This window comes from Branchiostoma lanceolatum, chromosome 9 (genome assembly GCF_035083965.1).
Source record: "Branchiostoma lanceolatum isolate klBraLanc5 chromosome 9, klBraLanc5.hap2, whole genome shotgun sequence".
Taxonomy (NCBI): domain Eukaryota; kingdom Metazoa; phylum Chordata; class Leptocardii; order Amphioxiformes; family Branchiostomatidae; genus Branchiostoma; species Branchiostoma lanceolatum.
The window spans coordinates 9,728,277-9,747,936 of record NC_089730.1 but is presented as its reverse complement, the minus strand read 5'-3'; the positions used below and the strand labels follow the sequence as shown (position 1 = coordinate 9,747,936).

Below are 19,660 nucleotides of genomic sequence, written 5' to 3'. Positions count from 1 at the left end.
AACTTAAAGGTACTAGATAGACTAATAGTACTTGTCTTTGAAAAGGCAAGGATAATGCTGACAGTGTTATCTTTGAAGTTCTAGCCTCTGTGGATAAAGGAAGATACACAGTACATGTATGCTGACTATTTGCACCCTCCCCAGATGGAGATGTATGAGAAGATGTTTGAGAAGGATCCTGATCGACACTCAGACTTCGCTCGCTTGGCACGTTTTCTCACTGGAACGTCCGTGGCCTTGGTGCTGGGAGGAGGTGGAGCAAGGTATTCAACTTTTCAGGCTATTTCATAAAATTTTATTTGCATCTTCATGGAATCCTGTGGCCATGAAGTGGCTTTAGTAACTGAAACATTAAACAAATTTTATTGCAAAACAATTGTAACGGATACATTGTGTGGCAAATAATTTAAGTTTTATACAGTAAGAGTAATATCTACGCTATATTCTATTTATAGGGAACAGAAACTACAGTGTACATATTATGATAATGTAAAAGTGTGGTGATCAGAAAACACAGGAGACATTGTGTACATTAAACGTTCCTGTGTTTCCCACAGAGGTGCATCCCATATAGGAGTGATGCGAGTTCTGCAGGAACAAGGCATCCCTGTGGACATTATTGGAGGCACCAGTATCGGCGCCTTGATGGGAGCGCTGTGGGCAGAGGAGAGGAACTGGCGCGCAGTCGCAGACAGGGCCAGGGGCTTCTTCTCCGTAAGTGGAGAATGATGCTGACGAATGAATGTATAAGCTGTGTTTACCTACTTAGCCTTAGGCAAATAGTAGTGAACAACCTCAAGTCAACTGTACACACTCACGCCACATCTTCAGAGAAGACGCTGTAGCCGCATAGTTCCCGAACTTTATTCAAGCCCACATCCAGACTAGTTTCACCTTGTGTGTGGCTTTCTCAAAGGTTATGGCTCAAATGAGCACAAGTACAATGTGTACAAATGTATGTGTATAAGCTATTTTCACTTTCTTGTTTCTTGATGAGATCTCCTCAAGTGTGTCGAGTGGCCTGTGTGAAGGATCTTCTTAAGCTGTGTTTAGGTCATGATATCCTATACTGTAACATAATCTAAGAAAAGATTTGTCTAATTTCAAAATGTGCTCTTCCCTTATGTTCCAGAACATGACGTCTATCTGGAAGAAGCTTGTCGACCTGACGTATCCTGTCACCTCCATGTTCTCTGGCAAGTAGAACAGATTGTAATATTGTTTGACTATTTGTATCTTAGCTTAAAGCTTCAGAATAGAGTTTTAGTACATGTCAGTAATTGATGTATACCACTGCACGACTGCTAAACCTTTGTTTGGCTTGTTCTAATAGAGAGATATTTAGCAGTCCATGTACAAATGTACATGTAAGGAAGCAGCCAGTTTTTTTTTTACCCCTGAAGGGTGTTAAAGTATGGAGTTTTAGTTCTAAAGTTAGGCTTTTGAATTGACTATTTTCTGTGTGGTCTTGTGCTGTAGACCATGATATAGTGTACGTGTGTGTCTTTGTCACGAAGTAAACTAAAGTAAAGTGATAGCTTTTTTGGCTTACTAACATTCTTTTGCCAAATGGTAACAAAAGGACGCCACTGACTAAGTTAAATTAAACATAGATTTTACTAGCACTCAACTTTCCTTGCACAATGTATTTGCTGTATGGTGTCACTCCTGGTATACCTGTATACCCATGTGGAAATCAGATATTTGTTTCGATAGGGTACAATTTCAACAGGGATATTGAAGAGGCCTTGGTGGACAAACAAATTGAGGTAAAAAGATATGGGAGTGCTACTGTGTGAATAATCACAAAAAGTACCACTTAAACTGAATGACTGCCACCTTTCATTTGTAGTTCCGTTACTTTGACAAAATTTTTATATCAGTGATAAAAGAAATTCCTGTTTTTCCAAACCGTATGTTTTGATAATTATTCTTGACAGAATGCAGTTCTCAGAACTAGTGGTACTGTTTGTGATAAAAGGCTTTTGGGCTGTAAGTGAATTCTCAGGCTCCATGTAGCTCTTGAAGTATTGTAGGATTTTCTATTGGCTAAAACTGAAGATGACGGTATCAAACTCTAGGGTACATTCTGCATGGAGCCTAGAATTCACGTTCACGCTGCTTGATGTGGTTTTATAAGCACTGGTGTTAACTTGTGACATCTCACTGTAACTAAACAGGTGGTGCCTTCAATAAGGGTATAGAGGGTGTCTTCGGAGACAAACAGATCGAGGTATTTTTGTTGCAAGCTTGTTTGTTTAGCTCAGCTGAACTGTTCCGTCATCTGATCATTGTTGATTTTTGTTTTGATCCTTTGTTTGTTTGTTTTCTATTTCACATTGCATCAAGATGGGCATGTGCTTGTTTCAGCATATTAATGTGTTGTTAGTTGCATCAAATTATGATTTTTTAGAAGCCTCGTTTGTGATCTTTATTATTTGATGATTTTGCTTGCATCATAATAGTACATCAACAGTTCTTTTGCCTGCAGCATGTCCAATACTTAAATTCCCATGAATGATAATATTGTCATCCTAAAACAGATACAATACCTTTTGTATGATCTACTTCTAACCAATTTATGGTAATTGCGGATGAGTAATGATTATAGTGATGATGATTTATCAATAATACCAGTAACAGAAATGCCTATGTATGAAGATCGTTCCACAATATATAATGTTATTTTGCTAATGAATTACCTTTTGATTTTTCTAGCTTTTTATTCCCCTTCCAATAATCGCATGCTTCCTTTTTTTTTTCCCCATTTTTTCCCAGATGGATCATCAAGAAGGAAAACATGATGTTTTCTTGATAGACCTCTTCTAAACCCTGAAAAATCGATATCGATTTTATAAGTTCTCTATCAGATCGATACCAGAACAGAAATGATTCTTGCATATGTGTTCAAACTACATGTACTAAACTACATGTACTAGTATGTGTTTGTAAATGACAGGAACTGAGTGTTGTTGTTTTTGTTTGTTTGTTTGTGTGTTTGTGACACCCAGGACTTGTGGATCCCTTACTTCAACATCACTACAGACGTCTCCTCCTCCAAGATGAGAATCCACACGGATGGTAAGATTGTTCAAATGATGTGTGCAATAATGTGTCAAAATTGGTGGGAACCCAGGAAGTCTTTTTGTTGTTATAGCTAGAAATCCAAATTCTTAAAATCACTAAATATATACGTACCTATATACAGTAACTAGAGAAAAATGGTGATAGTAGTTTTGGTCACTCGTAATTCACAAGTACAGAAGATTTTCACCAAAATTTGAAAGTTGGTAGAACTGTCATCATGGTCTTTGTATCCTTACTATATTGTGCCCTTAAGAGTGCAGATCTGCATGATAAGGCATGCCAGTTGAACTGAAACAACTGTCAGTCTGAACTATCTAACATAAACATATACATGTACGTTGAACCAGAAATTGCAAAATTGTCATAAAATATGCTTATGTAGACATTCAAGTGTTTTTTCTACACACACACACACACCCAAACAATAAGCTTTTTGCTATTTATTCTTGTTTTCAAGTTTGTTATGCCAAATTGTTATCAAAAGATTCAATAAGAAAGCGCATTGTGTCGGAGACGCATATTGAAGTCTGTTTACAGCAAGTTGCTTGCCCTTCAGATACTCTGTTGCATCAAAATGTGTATGTTACTTGAGTCATTGCATTGCCAGATCTCTTTAAGAGGTGAATGAATGTGATTACTTGTCCACCCAAAAAGGCCTTTAGCTAGTAACATACTCCCCCACATGTCATCTATTCAAACTGCTTCTTACAGTCTGTGGGTGTTACTGTTTCTTTCTTGCTTTACTTTGCTACCATGCTGCCTTATATGCCTAACACATCATGGTTTAAACATTTGGCAGTTGACTTAACTGTTCTGTTAACAATCTGTATTGTACATATCTGCATGGAACTCATCTTCAACAAATAGGCACAAGATTCAATTCAACCTTGTTCATCACACACTTCCTTGTCTATCAAGTGCTCAAAATCAATTCGACGGACATTTCAATAGCTTAAGGTGGTCGGGAAATTTCATCACTTAATCTGTCATTCGAACTGTCATTTTCAACATTTAACATTACCTTTTGAATTTGTGCTTAGAGCTGTACAAAATTCTTACTACATCAGTTAGAATTATTGTAACTAGATTCAGTGATACATATGAGAGGAATCATGTGAGTTTGAGTATATTTCATTCAACATTATTGTGGAGACCGCAAAAAGTCTTGCAAATGAGTAAGACACCAAACTTATTGGTAGAAATGTACAGTAGTTGAAAGTACAAAAACATCAATTAAATGATAATGATAAATGTACAAAGATTTAAGTATAGACAAGTTGATTTTGAGCACTGGTATATCATGCTGTTGTTTGCTAACATCTTTCACAGGGTTGCCAAGTTCCCAAAGTTTGAAAAATAATATTTTCTGAAATTTGTAAAACGAAAACATACATTACAGTTCATTTTCATAGTGATTGGAAACATGACATGGGTCAGATTAGGAAAGGATTGAAGGTTGTCATTGGTCTGTTGTTTATTCAATCAAATCAAAAACGGAGATCCTGATTGGTTGATCTTGATCGTACGTGATTGGTTACTGAGGACTGGTGTCATCTCATTGGGTAACTCCCTTGGCAACCCTACCTTTCACATGACCAGCTGTGGAATCTTTCTGGTTTTGTTTTGCCCTCCTAGGTGACGTGTGGCGGTATGTGCGAGCCAGCATGACCTTTCACCCCTACCTTCCTCCCATGTGTGATACTCGCGATGGCCACTTGCTTGTTGACGGCTGCTACGTGAATAATTTGCCAGGTACTGCCTCGGGACAGCAGTGGTGGGCTGTTCCAGTGCAGTCTGGTGGAGCACAGCAAACGGACAAACTCGGATGACCAAATTCTTCCTGTTTGGTAGCATTGCACATTGGTTTGCAGCCGAGTGCTGCAGAAGCTAAAAACAAGGCTTTCAGTAGCAGTGCAATAAAATTTCATTTTATGCTGAAGCAACAAGTGGATATTTGAAGAGTACCTCCCAAAAGACATAAAAAATAAAGCCCAAACTCAAAACATCTTCTTGGAGATAGATAAAACTTGTGTTGTTTCATTGCAAGACTGTGCACCATCAGCATTGGGACAGCCCCGTGGACAGCCCAGTAGTTTTGACACAGCGATGTGTGTTATTTTGCCATAGGTTCCTTGTGGCGCTATGTTCGGGCCAGCATGTCCCTATCAGGGTACCTCCCCCCACTTTGCGATCCCAAAGATGGCCATTTGTTACTGGATGGGGGTTACGTCAACAACCTACCAGGTAAGGCATTTAGTACACAGGCAGCATGGAATCATCCAGGTAGAGATGAAGTTCGATACTGTCTGTTACTATACTCTTTATATACCTGTATAAGAAGTAGTAAGACACTTTATACCTGTAGATAGACGTAGACACTAAAAAGCATATAGGTAGTAGGGAAACGTCAAGTATACTGTATAGTATACATCACCAGTCAACTAGCGGAAACACGAAAAAAAAGTATGGGCTCAGTATTATAGAATGTTGTGCCTTCCTTTCTGTAGTGTTGACATTTGCCAAAGTCAGGAGGTGTAGATTACACGCATGCAGTTGTCTACGTGTAGTAGCATGGTTGGTAATAATGGTTTTGAATCACAAGATCAGGCAATCGGATCCTAGTTATGAGATCTGAAGCCCTAATAGGGATGTGTCAAGTCAAGTCAAAGCCTTTATTTTCTTTCGAATGCTTGTTCGGCCACACAGGCCGCTTTTCAACAAGGTTAAAGTAGAGGGGGAGGAGTCATAGATAAAGAGTACAAAAAAAACTGGTAATGATTAAAGTTTTGTAAATTGAATACACTGTATTGTCATTTGTTCAGTGTTTAAAGAAATCAACACCTTGACCAGCCTTCTCAAAAACACAAGGGACTACCCCAGTATGTGGTCATTGTGGTGCCTTACCAGCTCTAAGCATGGAACTGTTGTATTATGAAAATATGGTTTTCCATGTGTGAAATTTAGATGTTGTATTATTGTGGACATGCCTTTTTTTCTCTGTGTGCCGTCTACAGCCGATGTTGCCAAATCCATGGGTGCCAACTTCGTGATAGCGGTCGACGTTGGTTCGCAGGACGATCGGAACCTAACACACTACGGAGACTACCTGTCAGGCTGGTGGGTCCTGTACAAGAAGTGGAATCCCTTCACAGAAAAAATCAGGGTAAGAAATCCTCCTCTTGTTTAGCATTGGTATCAGCCAGCCTATATGACTAGTATGTGTTTGATAACGTGTATCCTTTCAAAATTTACCTCGATAGGTGTGAATGAACTGAAATTTGATTTTTGTTAAGTATTTTCTGTTGCAGGACCATTGCCATGATGCCATGTCATTGAAATTATATCTACGATGTGCATATATGGTACAACCATCTGCTGTAATGTTATTAGACTGATTCTACCAGGTGATCTTGTAATGCATTTCTGTCAATGACAGACTGTCATCAAATATTTGTAGACATCCATGAAATGTTTTGGATGACCATGTATTTTGCAAAATCGTTCATGAATTGTATAGAGAACATACTCAAACGGTCCATAATTTAGGTATACTGTGTATGAATTGGAATTTTTTGCATCATTTGATCCTGTGTTGTTGTACCAGGTGCTGGACATGAGTGAGATTCAGCAGCGGCTGGCCTATGTCTCCTGTATGAAACAGATGGAGGAGATCAAGTGTTGTGACTACATCGAGTACGTCAGACCACCCATTGACAGGTACCCACATCACTGTCTACATTGTCTTATATCAAATGGTGAAGGTGTCGCTACTTAAAGTTGTTTTCTCACTCTCACTATACAATATTGATCATGATGTGAAGATTAGTTTGCCAGCTGTAACATCCATAACGATGCCTAAATGGTACCTATATATTAGTGGATAGCAAATCAGCACCAAGGGCATTGTAGGGTCAACAGAAACCAATCAGCACCAAGGACACTGTAGGGTCAACATTAACCAATCAGCACCAAGGACACTGTAGGGTCAACATTAACCAATCAGCACCAAGGACATTGTATGGTCAATATTAACCTATCAGAACCAAGGACACAGATGTTGTGTTATTGTGAAAGTAGATAAGGAGGCCCTGAATGATGAAAACCATATGAAACATGCCAAAAAGGGAAATTGCTGGTCTCCCTCTTTACCATACCAGCAAGGTACTACATGGTATTGTATAAAAATAGCCTTAAGCAAGAAAGTATGAAATGTTTAACATTCAAAAATTGATTTGAACCAGAAAAAGTATACTTACAGATCCTTGACTCCCTTCACAGATACAAGACGTTACAGTTTGGTGCCTTTGATGAGATCATGGAGGTGGGGTACGCTCATGCCGTGGCCATCTTCACCAACTGGCGGCGCATGGACGAAGTGTTCGGGGTCCGGCCCCCTGTGGAGGAGCAGACAAGACATCCACTGGTGGGGAAACTCATGTGCTTTTATTAGAGGAAAAGAGATATGATATGATATGATAAAGGGAAATTGTAAGCCAAATGACAGTTACCTAAGCAACAAGATAAAATTTTGAATATCCAAAATTATTTTGAATATTCAAAATTGTATCCAGTTGCTTGAGTAACTGTCATTTGGCGTATCTTATTACCTGGAAGGTTTTTTAAAATAGAACAGCTCCGTAAGTGAATGTTAATCTTTAAGTCCATCAAGGCCGTAAATTTAAAAAAAAAGGTAAGTCTTGATCACACCATATGGTGTATACGTCAATGCCCATCTCTGCTCTTTTAGCCCTTGGGTCGCTCAGCTCTGCAAGAGCTACAGCAGGAGGCTAGTCCACTGGAAGTATTGTGTGTTTAACTGCCATACTCTTAATTATAACATAATATTTTCCACTGTATAGGAGGTATACGTACATGCTTATGGCACATGGCATTAGAAACATAAACTAGACTCACTAATCTGTCCATTCATGCTTCAGACTGGGATCCAGTCCAACGCCTACTTCACCGACCTGGCTGAGCTGGTGTCCAGGATTCCCCAGCAGATCTCTCAGAGGGAGCCCACCTCAGATGGTACAAAATACATGTAATACTAGTATCTAGTAGTGCAAGAATTCAACACAGTGCTTATAACTCAGAAATGTGCGATCATAAAAAAGGAATCTTCTTTTAGAGCTTTTTCTTTATGTAGATTGTGTGTTAAAGTTGCATAGAATATGCCACAGCGTTGCAATGATTGTTATTTTGTATATACAAAGGAAATGGGCTGGCAAGCAAATTTCAGGTTCTTTTCTGCAATTTATATCAAAATTAATGGGCTGTACTCTGTAAGAGCTTCCCCTTAAATCCTTAGTTGAATTTAGTGAGAACTTGTGTGGGCCTACATGTATCACACAATGAGAGTAATGATGGAGTAAATAGTTGACAGACATATTCATTTCATTTTAATTCTGTGATGCTGCATCGGGTGCCTGCAAAGCTGTTACAAAATGTTACACCGAAGGGCGGTTATACCGGCTATACAGCTGCAGATACAGACAGACATTAATTGAACTATGTTCCACCCACAGATGAGTATTCCTCAGAGTATGAGGATGAGGAGGATGATGCAGACAGTGGGCTGGTGGTCTCCACGTCTGTACCAAACCTGGCAGAGGCCTCGGACGAACCAAAGAAGAGAGAAGCCATCTCAGAGGGCGGTACTCCTACAGATGAGGTACTGTCCCTGACAGTGGAACATGAAAAACTTCCCACTGTCCCTGATGGCTGCTTTTTAATGCATTTATCCCCTAACTCTGCAGCTCAGAAAAGTGGTGTTGTCTTTTAACTGTTAACATATGAAGCACACACATAAAACTTAACAGTGTTTGCTCAATAGATGCACCTAGTTTTACTTGATCGTAGCTAATGCCACAGTTGCTTTTTCCCCTGCATTTACTTTTTTTTCTGAGCACTATTTTTCTTTTCCCTTTGTACAGGTCTGGATAGTACTGCACATTTTAAATGATACCAAAATAGTTGCATATTCTAAGGCCAGACTAGGGCTCAGAAAAAGTCGCTTTTTTCCAAATGATATTCTCATCATGCATCACACCCCGTGGGGGCACTACTCAATTCCTGGATTATGGTAGATGGTTCATTTGTTCATCTATAGATAATTTTTATAAATTTAGTTGATTTTGTATTCATAAAGATGTGGTCTTTTACAAATAACACTTGCCTCTGGGGTGTTTCTATGCCTTTAACTAATGCTAGGGTCACATTTCCAACCCGGGGCCCGGCCGGGCAGCTTGTGGGAACGAAAACTATGACATAAAAGACAACAAAACACACAAAACTTTTGAAAAATTATTCCTTACAATACGTTATGTATATCCTTGATATGCGTCTTTTATTCTTTGTTTTCTCAAACAGCCGGCCGGGCCCCGGCTTTGAAATGTGACCGAAGCATAACCCATTCATTAATATTTTTATCATCTTTAAGTTAGTAACAGACATTGTAAAGATTGTAGTTGTTGTTGTTGTTGTCTAAACCTAACAATAACAATACCACTAACAGTAGTATAGCTCGGTGTGCTGTTTGTCAGTGTGCGTTGACTGGACTTCTGGCCCTCCCAGGGCAACTTTTCGTTCCTCTCTTGCCAACAGAACAACCTGGGGACCCTGGAGACGGAACTCCGGCAGAGACACAGCCACGCCGAGCTGAGGGAGAGTGCAGAGGAGGAGGAGACTTAAACAGGAAGTCATGCTGGTGGAACAGGAAGTGATGTCATCATCACCATGACAACGAGGATGCCTCCCAGCTTGCCTTTCAGTAGCCATATTCAAGTAGATGTGCAGTGTACTGGTGTGGTAGGTGATCTCAAAATGTTAATCTATCATGTACATGATAACCAGGACAACATTTTGAAAGAATTTACGCCTAGTATCTAACACAATAGATTTCCCGAACACTCATGTTTAAACGTTCAGACAAACACGGCCAGTATATATCATATTTATATGTTTAAGAAGTTGTGACTCAATACAGTGGCTTCTTTAATCTGTGCTATTCCAACTTGTTGCATAATGCTGCTTATTAATCTAGCAAGTTGACAACTTACAAATTATATTCATTAACAAAATAATAATAATAATATCCAACAATGTGAGAAATAAACTGTTTTGCTCGCACTCAGCCATGCTGTATTTGAGAACAAGAGGCTCAAACTGAATACCTTAGCAAACGTTGTGTATTCATGTATATGTTTTTATCTTATTATGATATGTTGTCATATATATATATAGTCCATCATTTATTGCATTGAAGTCATGGAAAGTTTGCCATTCCTTGCTACTTGTGTTGAAACAAAAGGAGCTTTTATTTGGAGAGTAATTAGAATCTAGTATTACTATTAGGGTTCTTCTGTTCTCTTCCATAGAAATGGTTGGTTTTGAAGTTTTTGCTTTCTCTCTTTCGGTTTGTTATTTTATTTATTTATCTATTTAGAATAGATAGCTGTGTTTTAGTTTCCGTTTGTTGTATGATTTAACATTTCTGTTTCTTATTTAGGGTTAATTGGAAAGTTGTTGTACAGAGATTTATTTCAACAGAGTATTTATCTTCTCACATATTGTTTTGCCATAAAAGATAATCACACATATGGATGGATAACTTCCTGATGTGATATATTGTATCATTGTAGGCTTTGAATCTAGGGGAAACCCTAAAGTGGTAATAATCAGAATTCTACACTGCAGAGATGACAGCCATGAATGGCAGACATGTACCCATCAGGATAATCATTTCCTGTGGTTTGTAGTGGTCTAGTAACCAGCAGTCTTGTCTCTGGATCAAAAGGTCTTAGGTTAGAATCCCACCCAAACTGCTGTTCTTTTCTGAGCTCTGGTTTGCATGCTAAATGAAACAGCTGTAGTCGTTCAGACATTGTAACCCCTCATCTCCATGTACTATAAGTGCAGCGTGTAGACATGGATTACAGCACATTTAGGGAGGGGAGAGAAACAGATGAAGCATCTGTTATAACCTGGCTACATATTTGCTGGCATAACTGTAGTGTTTCTTGATGATTGAATTGATATTTTGTAAAGGTAGCTGTAGGGTAGCTTTGCATAAGCTGCTTTTGATATCTTGTACAAGTTACAAGTTGACTTTGCTGTAAGCCTGAAGGGATGTTTTTGTTAGATTAAAAAGGTTTATAGTATAGAGCTTTTTGGTTGCCAAAATTGACATAAATGCTGGAAAGATAACATGACTATTTGCCAACTGAAATAACCCTGTGTGTTTCCTTCATTTCACCTAGCACTTCATTTTCATGTGTCTTTGGTGAAAGATTTCAACTTAGAGAGCATTTGTGATTTAGTTCAACTTAGAGCATGGGCAATAGGCTAACAAATCTTTGTTGAGATCGTTGTTGCTTTGTTTTAACACTAAACAAACTGTGAACTCAGTCTGCTGAAAGAAGATTCCCAACAATATCATACACTAAGCACACCGTTTTCTTATCTTTGTGTTGAAAAGACACAATTTGTACTTGTGTGGGATTCAACCAACTAAGTGAGTACACAGTATGCGTTTAATAATGTAGTGTATGATTCAGCAGACTGAGTTCACAGAGTGTTTACAAAGCAACACCAATTTCAACAAAAACTATAGTTGGTAGCTTATTGCCTATGCTTGGAGCCCACAAAATGATAGCAGTACATAACAGAAAACTGTAGACATGAATACATTATAGGTCTATTTTATTTCCTTTGGAACAACACATTTTTAACACACTTAAGTCAATAAATAATCTCCTGACTTACATTTATATATGGCAGGGACACATTTTTTGGTGTGTTTGCTACAAAAATTGTTAATGATTAGATATTCAGCAAACATTATTTAGATGAGAACAAATATATATAATACTGTGTTATATTCAGTGAGTTCTTGCTGTTTGCAAATACACTGTATTTCCACATGCTTCTGATCTGATGTGCACTCATCACTCCAACTGTAACAATTCTCTAGCACAATGTAATGTGCACTGGCGTGTTTGCCAAATCTTAAAAATCCAATTGCATTTAAAGAATCGGTATGGCTGGTTGATATCAATATCAATGACGATCAATATTTAGTGAGAGTCAATCAAGACATAGTGGTACGTTTCCAGCTGCCCTTGACTAGATATTACACTGTGCTGATTCTGCAACAATATTTCTATACAGTCTAGTATAAAGAAGTACCCGTCATTTTCTGTCACAAAACAAAGCTTGCTGAGGTAATACTGAATGCAACAAAATATCCTCTTACTGCTCCAACATCTGAATCTGCATTGTCACATGCATAGATTGCAACTTTGCTTATCTGACATACAGTACATGTACAAGAAAGTTTACAATAGCACCAATCCTGACTATCTAGTCATAACACTGCATACATGTACACTTTTATAGACTAGATAGATATTGCCACCATGTTGATATGTTCTCCCGACCATCTTGGAAAGGAAACCCTGCTATCTATATAAAGAAAAACGTTATATGTTATACTGATCCTATAACTTAAAAGAGGTCTTCTTGAACCAGCTTTTGGAAGCCCTGGCCTGGCTTTCGACCTCTCCTTCTATGGCCTGCCCCTTGCAACTTGAACTTCATTTGCATATTTGCAAAGTCTTCCGGCTGTTCCTTCTGCCGCGTCTTGGCTGCCTGCTTCAGCCTCTGCTTGGTCTCCTTGTTGACCTTGAACTTCAGGAACCCGTGAAAGTCATTTCCCGGCTCCGAGTTGGACCTGTCTCGTAACTGTACGCTGTAGTACGGCATGCCGCCGATCACGGGGGTCAGGGCGGGCGGGGTAGGCTTAGCCGAGCGAAACGTCATGAGTGTTCCTCCGTTTCCCGTCTCTCGTGACGCTGTTACTTGCAGCGACTGGTAGGCATCCTCGGGGGACGCTGTCGTAAGACTCGGAGAAGGAGATGTTGTATTTCCACTGGTATAGGAGGTGGCAACAGTTGTGGCTGTTTCCGCAACACTCTTAATGTTCTGTGCTGCCATTTCTGGGTTATTGGAGGCAGTGTTGGCGCCCTGAATGAGTGCCTCCACACTTTGCAGTTCGGACAGGTGTGCGGTACGGATATGTGCCTCCATCGCCTCCCTGTCCTGGTCGATGCGCCCGCACAGTTTACACTTCATGGCGCACCCTACGTCAGCGATGTCCGCCGTCACGCCCGACTGCAGGTGTTTCTCCATGTGGTCCCTCCGCCGCGTGGTGTACTTGCACTGCTCACAGAACAGCAGCTGCTTCCCCGGGTGGCTGGTGACCACGTGTTGGATCAGCTCCTGCTGTCCCTCGTAAGAATCCCCGCAGATCTGACAGATGTACTTGCTGTACCTGATGACGTTCTTACACCCGGGCGCGACCTTCGTTGTCTCAGAGGCGGACTCCTTGCCAGGACTGGCGTGCTTGTTTGCGTGTAGAGCGAGTAGGTTCGCATTGCTGGAGGTGAAGGGACATTCAGGACACTTGTTGGGTTTGCTGGAGTTGTGGTTCTTGACGATGTGTCGGTACAGCACTGCTGAGTTGGACGTCACAAACCCACAGTGGAAACAACTCTTCAGCCCACCATGTACCTGTGGAGATGATATGATACAGCCTGTTAGTCTAAATTTTATAGTAAAGTTTAGCATTTTGTGTGTTGTCACAGAGTCGGTTTTCTGCTGGTATCTTTTTTCTTTGAAATTTGCTCACAGACAAACCAAAATCGGGTCATATATTATAACAAAGTCATTAAGTACATGGTATAATCTGTCTTTCTATAGTACTGTAAATTGTGAAATATTTGTCTGATGTTCGCCATTTTCATGGTGACCAGACTGCAAACTTATCACACTACAAACATGCTTTGTCTTGCATTGCATTACTATGGTTGTTTCAACCATGAATGCCTCCTGAAAAACTCCCCAAATTCTAAATGAATTTACAGTAGACAGGTTCATGTTGAACATACATTCAGTGCCTTGTGACTGAATCAAAAGAATTTACGTTGTTATCAAGACTTGACAGCTGCAGTGACCATGCCCACCTTCATGTGCTGTAGGAAGCCTGGTCCCCAGCTGCAGGTGAAGTTACAGATGGAGCAGGTGTAGTCCTTGGACACCCTGTCACCCCCTACTGACAAGTGGCGCAGTCTGTGTGCCTTCAGCAGCTGCTTGCTGGCAGCCTATAGTAAAACAACAGTCATACAGATATAAGAAATTACAACAAATAGAAATATGCCTTTTTTAATTATGGCTATATTGCTTTGAAATACAATCCAAAAACTTAGGAGAAGAGTTTTAATGTAAAGGAGGTTCAATCAATAGATAGAGTAGAACGTCCTTGGTTAAGCAGACAGAAATGGTAGCAAAATGTACTCTCCAAGCAGAGGTTGAAACCTTTTTATCATATGCTCCATATATGATAGACAGGTCACAGTTTTCTACACAAACCTCTGCTTAGAGGTAGCAAAATTAAGCATGTAACAGTTTGTACCTGATAGCTACAGTGCTGGCACTTGAAGGGTTTGTCCAGACAGTGTTTGCTGTACACATGCTGCTTCAGGGTGCTCCAGATGTTGGTGGCGTGGCCACAGTAGATACACTTGTACCCTCCTGTGTATGTATGGAAGGTAGAATACGAGTTATTTGCTGTACATTACATGTACTTGCACTGAATCAAGAAATACATGTAGCTAAAACTAGCAGTACCTTGTTAAACACAAACCTTAGACATTAGGCATGCGTTAAGTATACCATGTACATGTGTACCTGTGTGTACCTGTACATCTAAGGATGATAGCTCCTGCATCAATTAGCAACTCTTAAGCTAGCTTGTATAGAATTTAGAATAAGATTAAGAGAGAAGTCAAACTAACACCTGAAATTTCAGATAAGACATGGCTCTTCGATCTCATGCCAGTTTGTTGGAAAGTAGTAATCTAACTGTCCTGTCCATATAAGGTCATGGAAGAAGCACTGACCTTGATCAGAGTGACACTTCAAGTGGAAGTCTAGATCCTCAGCAGTCTTGAAGGACCTACGATCACACTTGGGGCACTTGTACTCAATCCATGATGTCTCCTTAGTCAGCCACTCTCCACTGTCAGTCTGCTGGGTCTCTGATTGGTTCTCCTCCATGGCTGCATCTGTTGCCATGGAAACGGTCCTGGCAATCCTGGGCACGACGTCGTCGGAGGCGCCGCCCTTGCTGGCGTCCTTCTGCACCATGTGCATCAGGTGGATCTTCTTCACGAACCCCTCCCTGGTACGGAGGGCGGCCATGCCGTGGTGCTTCTCCAGCTCCTTCCGCAGAACCGGGTGGAACTGAGGCAGGCTGCTCTCCGACATGGTGTCCAGGCGCACGGGGAGGCCCGGGATGACCGCGCTGTTTCCCGCCAGACAGAAAACGTCCATGTCTTCCTCCGATGAGGGAACGTCCACTTCAGAGTCGTTACCTGAATGTTCGCTGCTGTTGTAGTGAGGAGAATATTTCCCTCGTGGTGGGGAATCACTCCCCGCCGATGACAAGTGAGCCCTCCTCGGCTGGTCCTGGGAGGAGTCTGGACTCATCTGTGGTTCACTGTCTGCTGGGCTCTGTTTCCCTGAGGGTGGCTGGGTCGGGGACATCGCAACATCCTTTCTAACAGGCTCGTACGAGACAAAGGGCCACTTGTTTATCCGACACAGCTCCATTTCATCCTGAGGCTCAGTCTTTATGCTGCGAAGACTGTCGTTCAAACTAGTCGGTCTGTTCACAGCTGGCATTGAAGCGTTTTGAGGTTGTAGGCCCCCTCTTGAGCACCCTTCCTGGGAAGTTTGCATACATCCACAAGGAGAAGAGCAGTCTTCCCTCTCTTTCTTGATCTTGACCTCAGGAAACTGCAGGATTTTTTGATCCTGAGCTTCTTTTGAAACTTCACCCTGTAGCTGTAAAGTTGTTTCTCCTATTGTGGACCCCTGCGATGTGACACTGGAGTTTTTCTGCACAGGCATACTGTGTGTTGATGCCTCCTTATCACTTGTCTTGTCAACTGCATGTGTTTTGGCAGACAAGTCCATGGGATTACAGTCTATTTCTGAATTAACCTCTGACCCTTCAGGAGAACCAACCTGTTGCATACTCCTTGCACAGTGCACTTGTCTGACATGTTCTAGCACTGTTATTTTCTCAGAAGTGTAAAACCTACACTCCTTACACTTGAAGACTTCGATAACGATTGTCTCTATCATGTCTTCGGCGTCGCCATCATAGTTGACGGTTGGGTTTGAATGGTCCAATGAGAATGGGGCTTCCTCCCTGAGATGCAGCTGAGGATGGTAACTGTTGAGAAGGGAGAGTCCCATGCCCCCATTGGTCAGGGGTAATGATGAACTGTGGTCCATTCTGGAGGTGTCTGGATGCATGGCTCCAGATGCCAAGATTGTTCTTTGTTATTCTCGTCTTATTCTGACATCTGCCTGTGGTGCAGTTGAGATTACCTCTTCCTGTGGAGAAAACAAAGAAAAACCGTCATCAGTTTGTCCCATCAATTTTCCCTCCTACAGCAGTGTCACAAATTAAAACAACAGTTAACTAACTAGTCACTCGATTTTTAGGACAATTCTTTCACTCTCTTAATCTAGAAGAAAACAAATTGCACGTGTTAGTTCATATATTAGAGTCTGAGATTTCCAAAGTCAAAGATTATAGCAAACGCAACATGCGAACCTGGCAACAAGTAGAATGGTATTGTATACTGTACAATTACCTACCTCCTGTTTTGCTAGCTTTGGCTTTGACAGAGACTGACTGATGGCCCAATTGTCCCGTTATACGCAGCCCGACTCATCCGTTATTCTAACCTTCACAAATAACTGCCTCTACGCAAATATCCCGCCCCTATGGGACATGTTATGTTTCTGGGATGGCCTGCCCTTATTTGGTAAAAACCTGTGGCCGCTATGTGTAACCCAAAAACAGAAGTCTCCCCTTCCCACTGGGGATCGACCATTTGTTTTCATAATTAGTGGACTGTTATCCCTTTGCAGTGACTTGCGTGTTAGCTACAAAACGTTCGAATTACTACTACAGTTTATTATCTTTGTTAATCCGAAAAGAGACTCATCGCTAGCACAAGGGTTATCTCCCAAAACTAATAACGTCCTGTCCGTCGTTTTTTAAAGGCCAGAAGCCAGGGGAATTAAAACAGCTGTAGATGACAAATGGAGGATATGGGACGATAAAACGCTGTATTCAGCACAGCACAATGTCGGTGACGTAAGGATGAAGATGGAAACCGCAAGTAAGAATTACGAATGTGGGTGTTAGATCTATGGAGGAAATGAAACTGTAGAATGATTCACGTGAAAAATATCTTCAATCTAATTTTTCCTTCCGCTTCAACCTCGTTAATTGTATAGCTGCCTAATTGCAGCAAGGAGGTTAAAATATTTTAACCTCCTTGATTGCAGCAAGGCACATGGAGGTATATATGGGGGACTATAACACATTGTGTTCGCGTAGAATGTTGATGAAAATATCAAAACACAAACGCAAGGCTAAGAGTAGGACTACAACATTTGTTAACAAAATTTCAGCCTGTTGAGTTTATCTTTGAATAGATTCATTGGGCATTTTCAAAACATAAGCATATGGAGACGATTAATTCCTTGTATATGTAACGTTATACGAAGGAATAATTGATTGGTAAGCACGGTAAGAAACAACTACTACTGTTCTTATTCTACCAAACAAAAGTTACAAATCGCGACACATTTCATGAGATTTCAGGCAATTTCATGTTGTGTTTCTTTTGTTGTGGCCTCTTCGACCTAGGTCAGGTTATGTTGGGTTCCTGCCAAGGAATTAGGAACTCGGATATGTCAAATGTCAAAATATCTACTTGCGCTTTGCACCGAGTTTCGCAGCAAAGTCCAGGTCTCAACAACCCGGAAGTAACGCAGGCATCCCATACACTCGAGCCTAGTGGCGTAGAACTGCATGTAACAGATACGAAATGTTACAAAAGAAACCACAACTTACCTATTGAATCCGTGATCTGGAAAGAAATCCTTCGGCTCAGCTCACATAACCCTCTGTACAACGTGCCAACGGCATAATACCGACTTCATCATAACATCATCTCCCGGTGAGCCTACGCAACACAACCCGGAAGCGAGTGGGTTCGCGGAATGCCCATCCTCCCGTCAAGCTTTGCCAAGGAAAACAACCCGTGCCCATATATGGGCAAAACTATCTATAAACCTCGGATGCGGCACTTCCTTATATGGGCAAAAACTCGCGTGTAAGGAAGCTGGGGCTGGCCAAGGGCGAAGGGAGACTTCCAAATTCGGTGGATTCGGGCACAGCGATTCCTTTTTATAGCGTGAGAAAAATTTAGTAGGATAAATATGTACTGGAAGGAAATAGCAGTGCCGGCTGTGTATGAGCATGTTTTGCGTGTCCATGATAACTTTGCCCGTGTTTGGCGGCGCGCAAGTCAATATATTCCTTTTCCGAATCTGAAGGAGAGTAGAGGAGAAAATGCCGAATTGGGGTAAAATTCAATGACAGGACGGGCAAAACACAACAAGCTAAATCCTTCCTGGTGTATCATTATTAGTCATATCAACATGCAACATTTATTAAGGACGCTTAGTATGAAAAAGCCAGGCGTTTCCCCTAGGCGCTTGTTATAATTACATAACTGATAACCATTGTAAGGTTTTCAACATGGTGGTGAAACAACAAAGAGATATTCAAGGACATATGCCAATGTCAAACTCGTGCGCTCTTATTTTAGAAGGAGAAACAATTCGATCGTGCTTCTACTATTGATTTTGCGTCATTTAATTCCGTCCCCCCAGTTCGATGTAACTACTCTCCAAGCAGAGGTTGAATGGGCAGATCGTCATCGTTTTATCATATGCCGTCATTTTTTGTCGCTAGCCCATTCATTAGAAGGAAAACAACCCGAGAATTAGAATGGGCTAGCGACAAAAAATGACGGCATATGATAAAACGATGACGATCTGCCCATTCAACCTCTGCTTGGAGAGTAGTAACCACACATTTTCCTATCTGCGTCACGAGTGCACTGCTGTCACCGGTGCAGTCAATTTGGTGATTTACGGTAGAAATTGCGTGTCTGATGTCTCCAGACACCCCGTTATTCAGTGGCTGTCGAGTCTATATCAGTCTACTGTCCTTGTCGCTATATCATGCAGAAACGTTCACTTATACGCACAGATAAGCACAGAAATAAAGAAGTTTAACCCCATTTTCCTGTGTGTCTTCTGTCAGGGAATGGTTTTGAATTTTGTATAGTAATGGTAGTTTTTCATTTCTCAGAATTCTTTTCTCTCTTGCTCCCCGTCGGTGTTTTCCTATGACGTTTATAGCAGCCTGGGGTTTGAAAATAGACTCCACCTCCGTATGAAATGCCCATATATGGCTGTGCGGCTGAGACGTAATGTAACACCGCGCAATTTCATATCTCAGAGTATGTGTCGTCTTCAGACATCCTTTCCGTAATCCTATTATTCTATATTAGGTCTGGCCATGCGTCTGCTTTATTTAGGTCACCCGATATTGCAATGAGCTAACAGTCTTAAC

At 41.0% G+C, this 19,660-nt stretch overlaps 2 protein-coding genes across 3 annotated transcripts in view; one reads left to right on the top strand and one right to left on the bottom strand.

Moving 5' to 3' along the window:
- Nucleotides 1-11,320, top strand: part of LOC136442510 (patatin-like phospholipase domain-containing protein 7) — a 36,690-nt gene extending 25,370 nt beyond the window's left edge. The window contains exons 31-42 of the mRNA XM_066439408.1: nt 145-263; nt 558-714; nt 1,133-1,196; nt 2,181-2,233; nt 3,012-3,081; nt 5,215-5,331; nt 6,102-6,250; nt 6,692-6,804; nt 7,366-7,510; nt 8,025-8,118; nt 8,616-8,761; nt 9,664-11,320. Coding sequence (XP_066295505.1) covers nt 145-263; nt 558-714; nt 1,133-1,196; nt 2,181-2,233; nt 3,012-3,081; nt 5,215-5,331; nt 6,102-6,250; nt 6,692-6,804; nt 7,366-7,510; nt 8,025-8,118; nt 8,616-8,761; nt 9,664-9,780 — 1,344 coding nt within the window. The 3' untranslated portion in view covers nt 9,781-11,320. The remainder of the gene's footprint in view (nt 1-144; nt 264-557; nt 715-1,132; nt 1,197-2,180; nt 2,234-3,011; nt 3,082-5,214; nt 5,332-6,101; nt 6,251-6,691; nt 6,805-7,365; nt 7,511-8,024; nt 8,119-8,615; nt 8,762-9,663) is intronic.
- A 453-nt stretch (nt 11,321-11,773) lies between these two features.
- Nucleotides 11,774-18,251, bottom strand: LOC136442509 (zinc finger protein 629-like). Of its 2 annotated transcripts, none has more exons than XM_066439405.1 (5): nt 18,089-18,251; nt 15,048-16,551; nt 14,561-14,679; nt 14,112-14,249; nt 11,774-13,659 (listed from the first exon to the last, which is right to left on the bottom strand). In XM_066439405.1, exons 2-5 carry the CDS (start codon nt 16,468-16,470, stop codon nt 12,595-12,597), a joined length of 2,745 nt encoding a protein of 914 aa, XP_066295502.1. In that variant the 5' UTR covers nt 16,471-16,551; nt 18,089-18,251; the 3' UTR covers nt 11,774-12,594. The 2 variants fall into 2 exon arrangements, with proteins under 2 accessions (XP_066295502.1, XP_066295504.1); XM_066439407.1 differs by lacking the exon at nt 18,089-18,251 and adding an exon at nt 16,819-17,101.
- Nucleotides 18,252-19,660: the final 1,409 nt, after the last annotated feature.

Excerpts from the sequence above, each read along its gene's own strand:
- LOC136442509 (XM_066439405.1), bottom strand. The coding sequence starts at position 16,470 with ATGCATCCAGACACCTCCAGAATGGACCACAGTTCATCATTACCCCTG. Across the intron at positions 14,680-15,047 it reads GAAGTGTCACTCTGATCAAG|GAGGGTACAAGTGTATCTAC; the intron begins GTCAGTGCTTCT and ends ATACATACACAG. Across the intron at positions 14,250-14,560 it reads GCCAGCACTGTAGCTATCAG|GCTGCCAGCAAGCAGCTGCT; the intron begins GTACAAACTGTT and ends GTTTTACTATAG.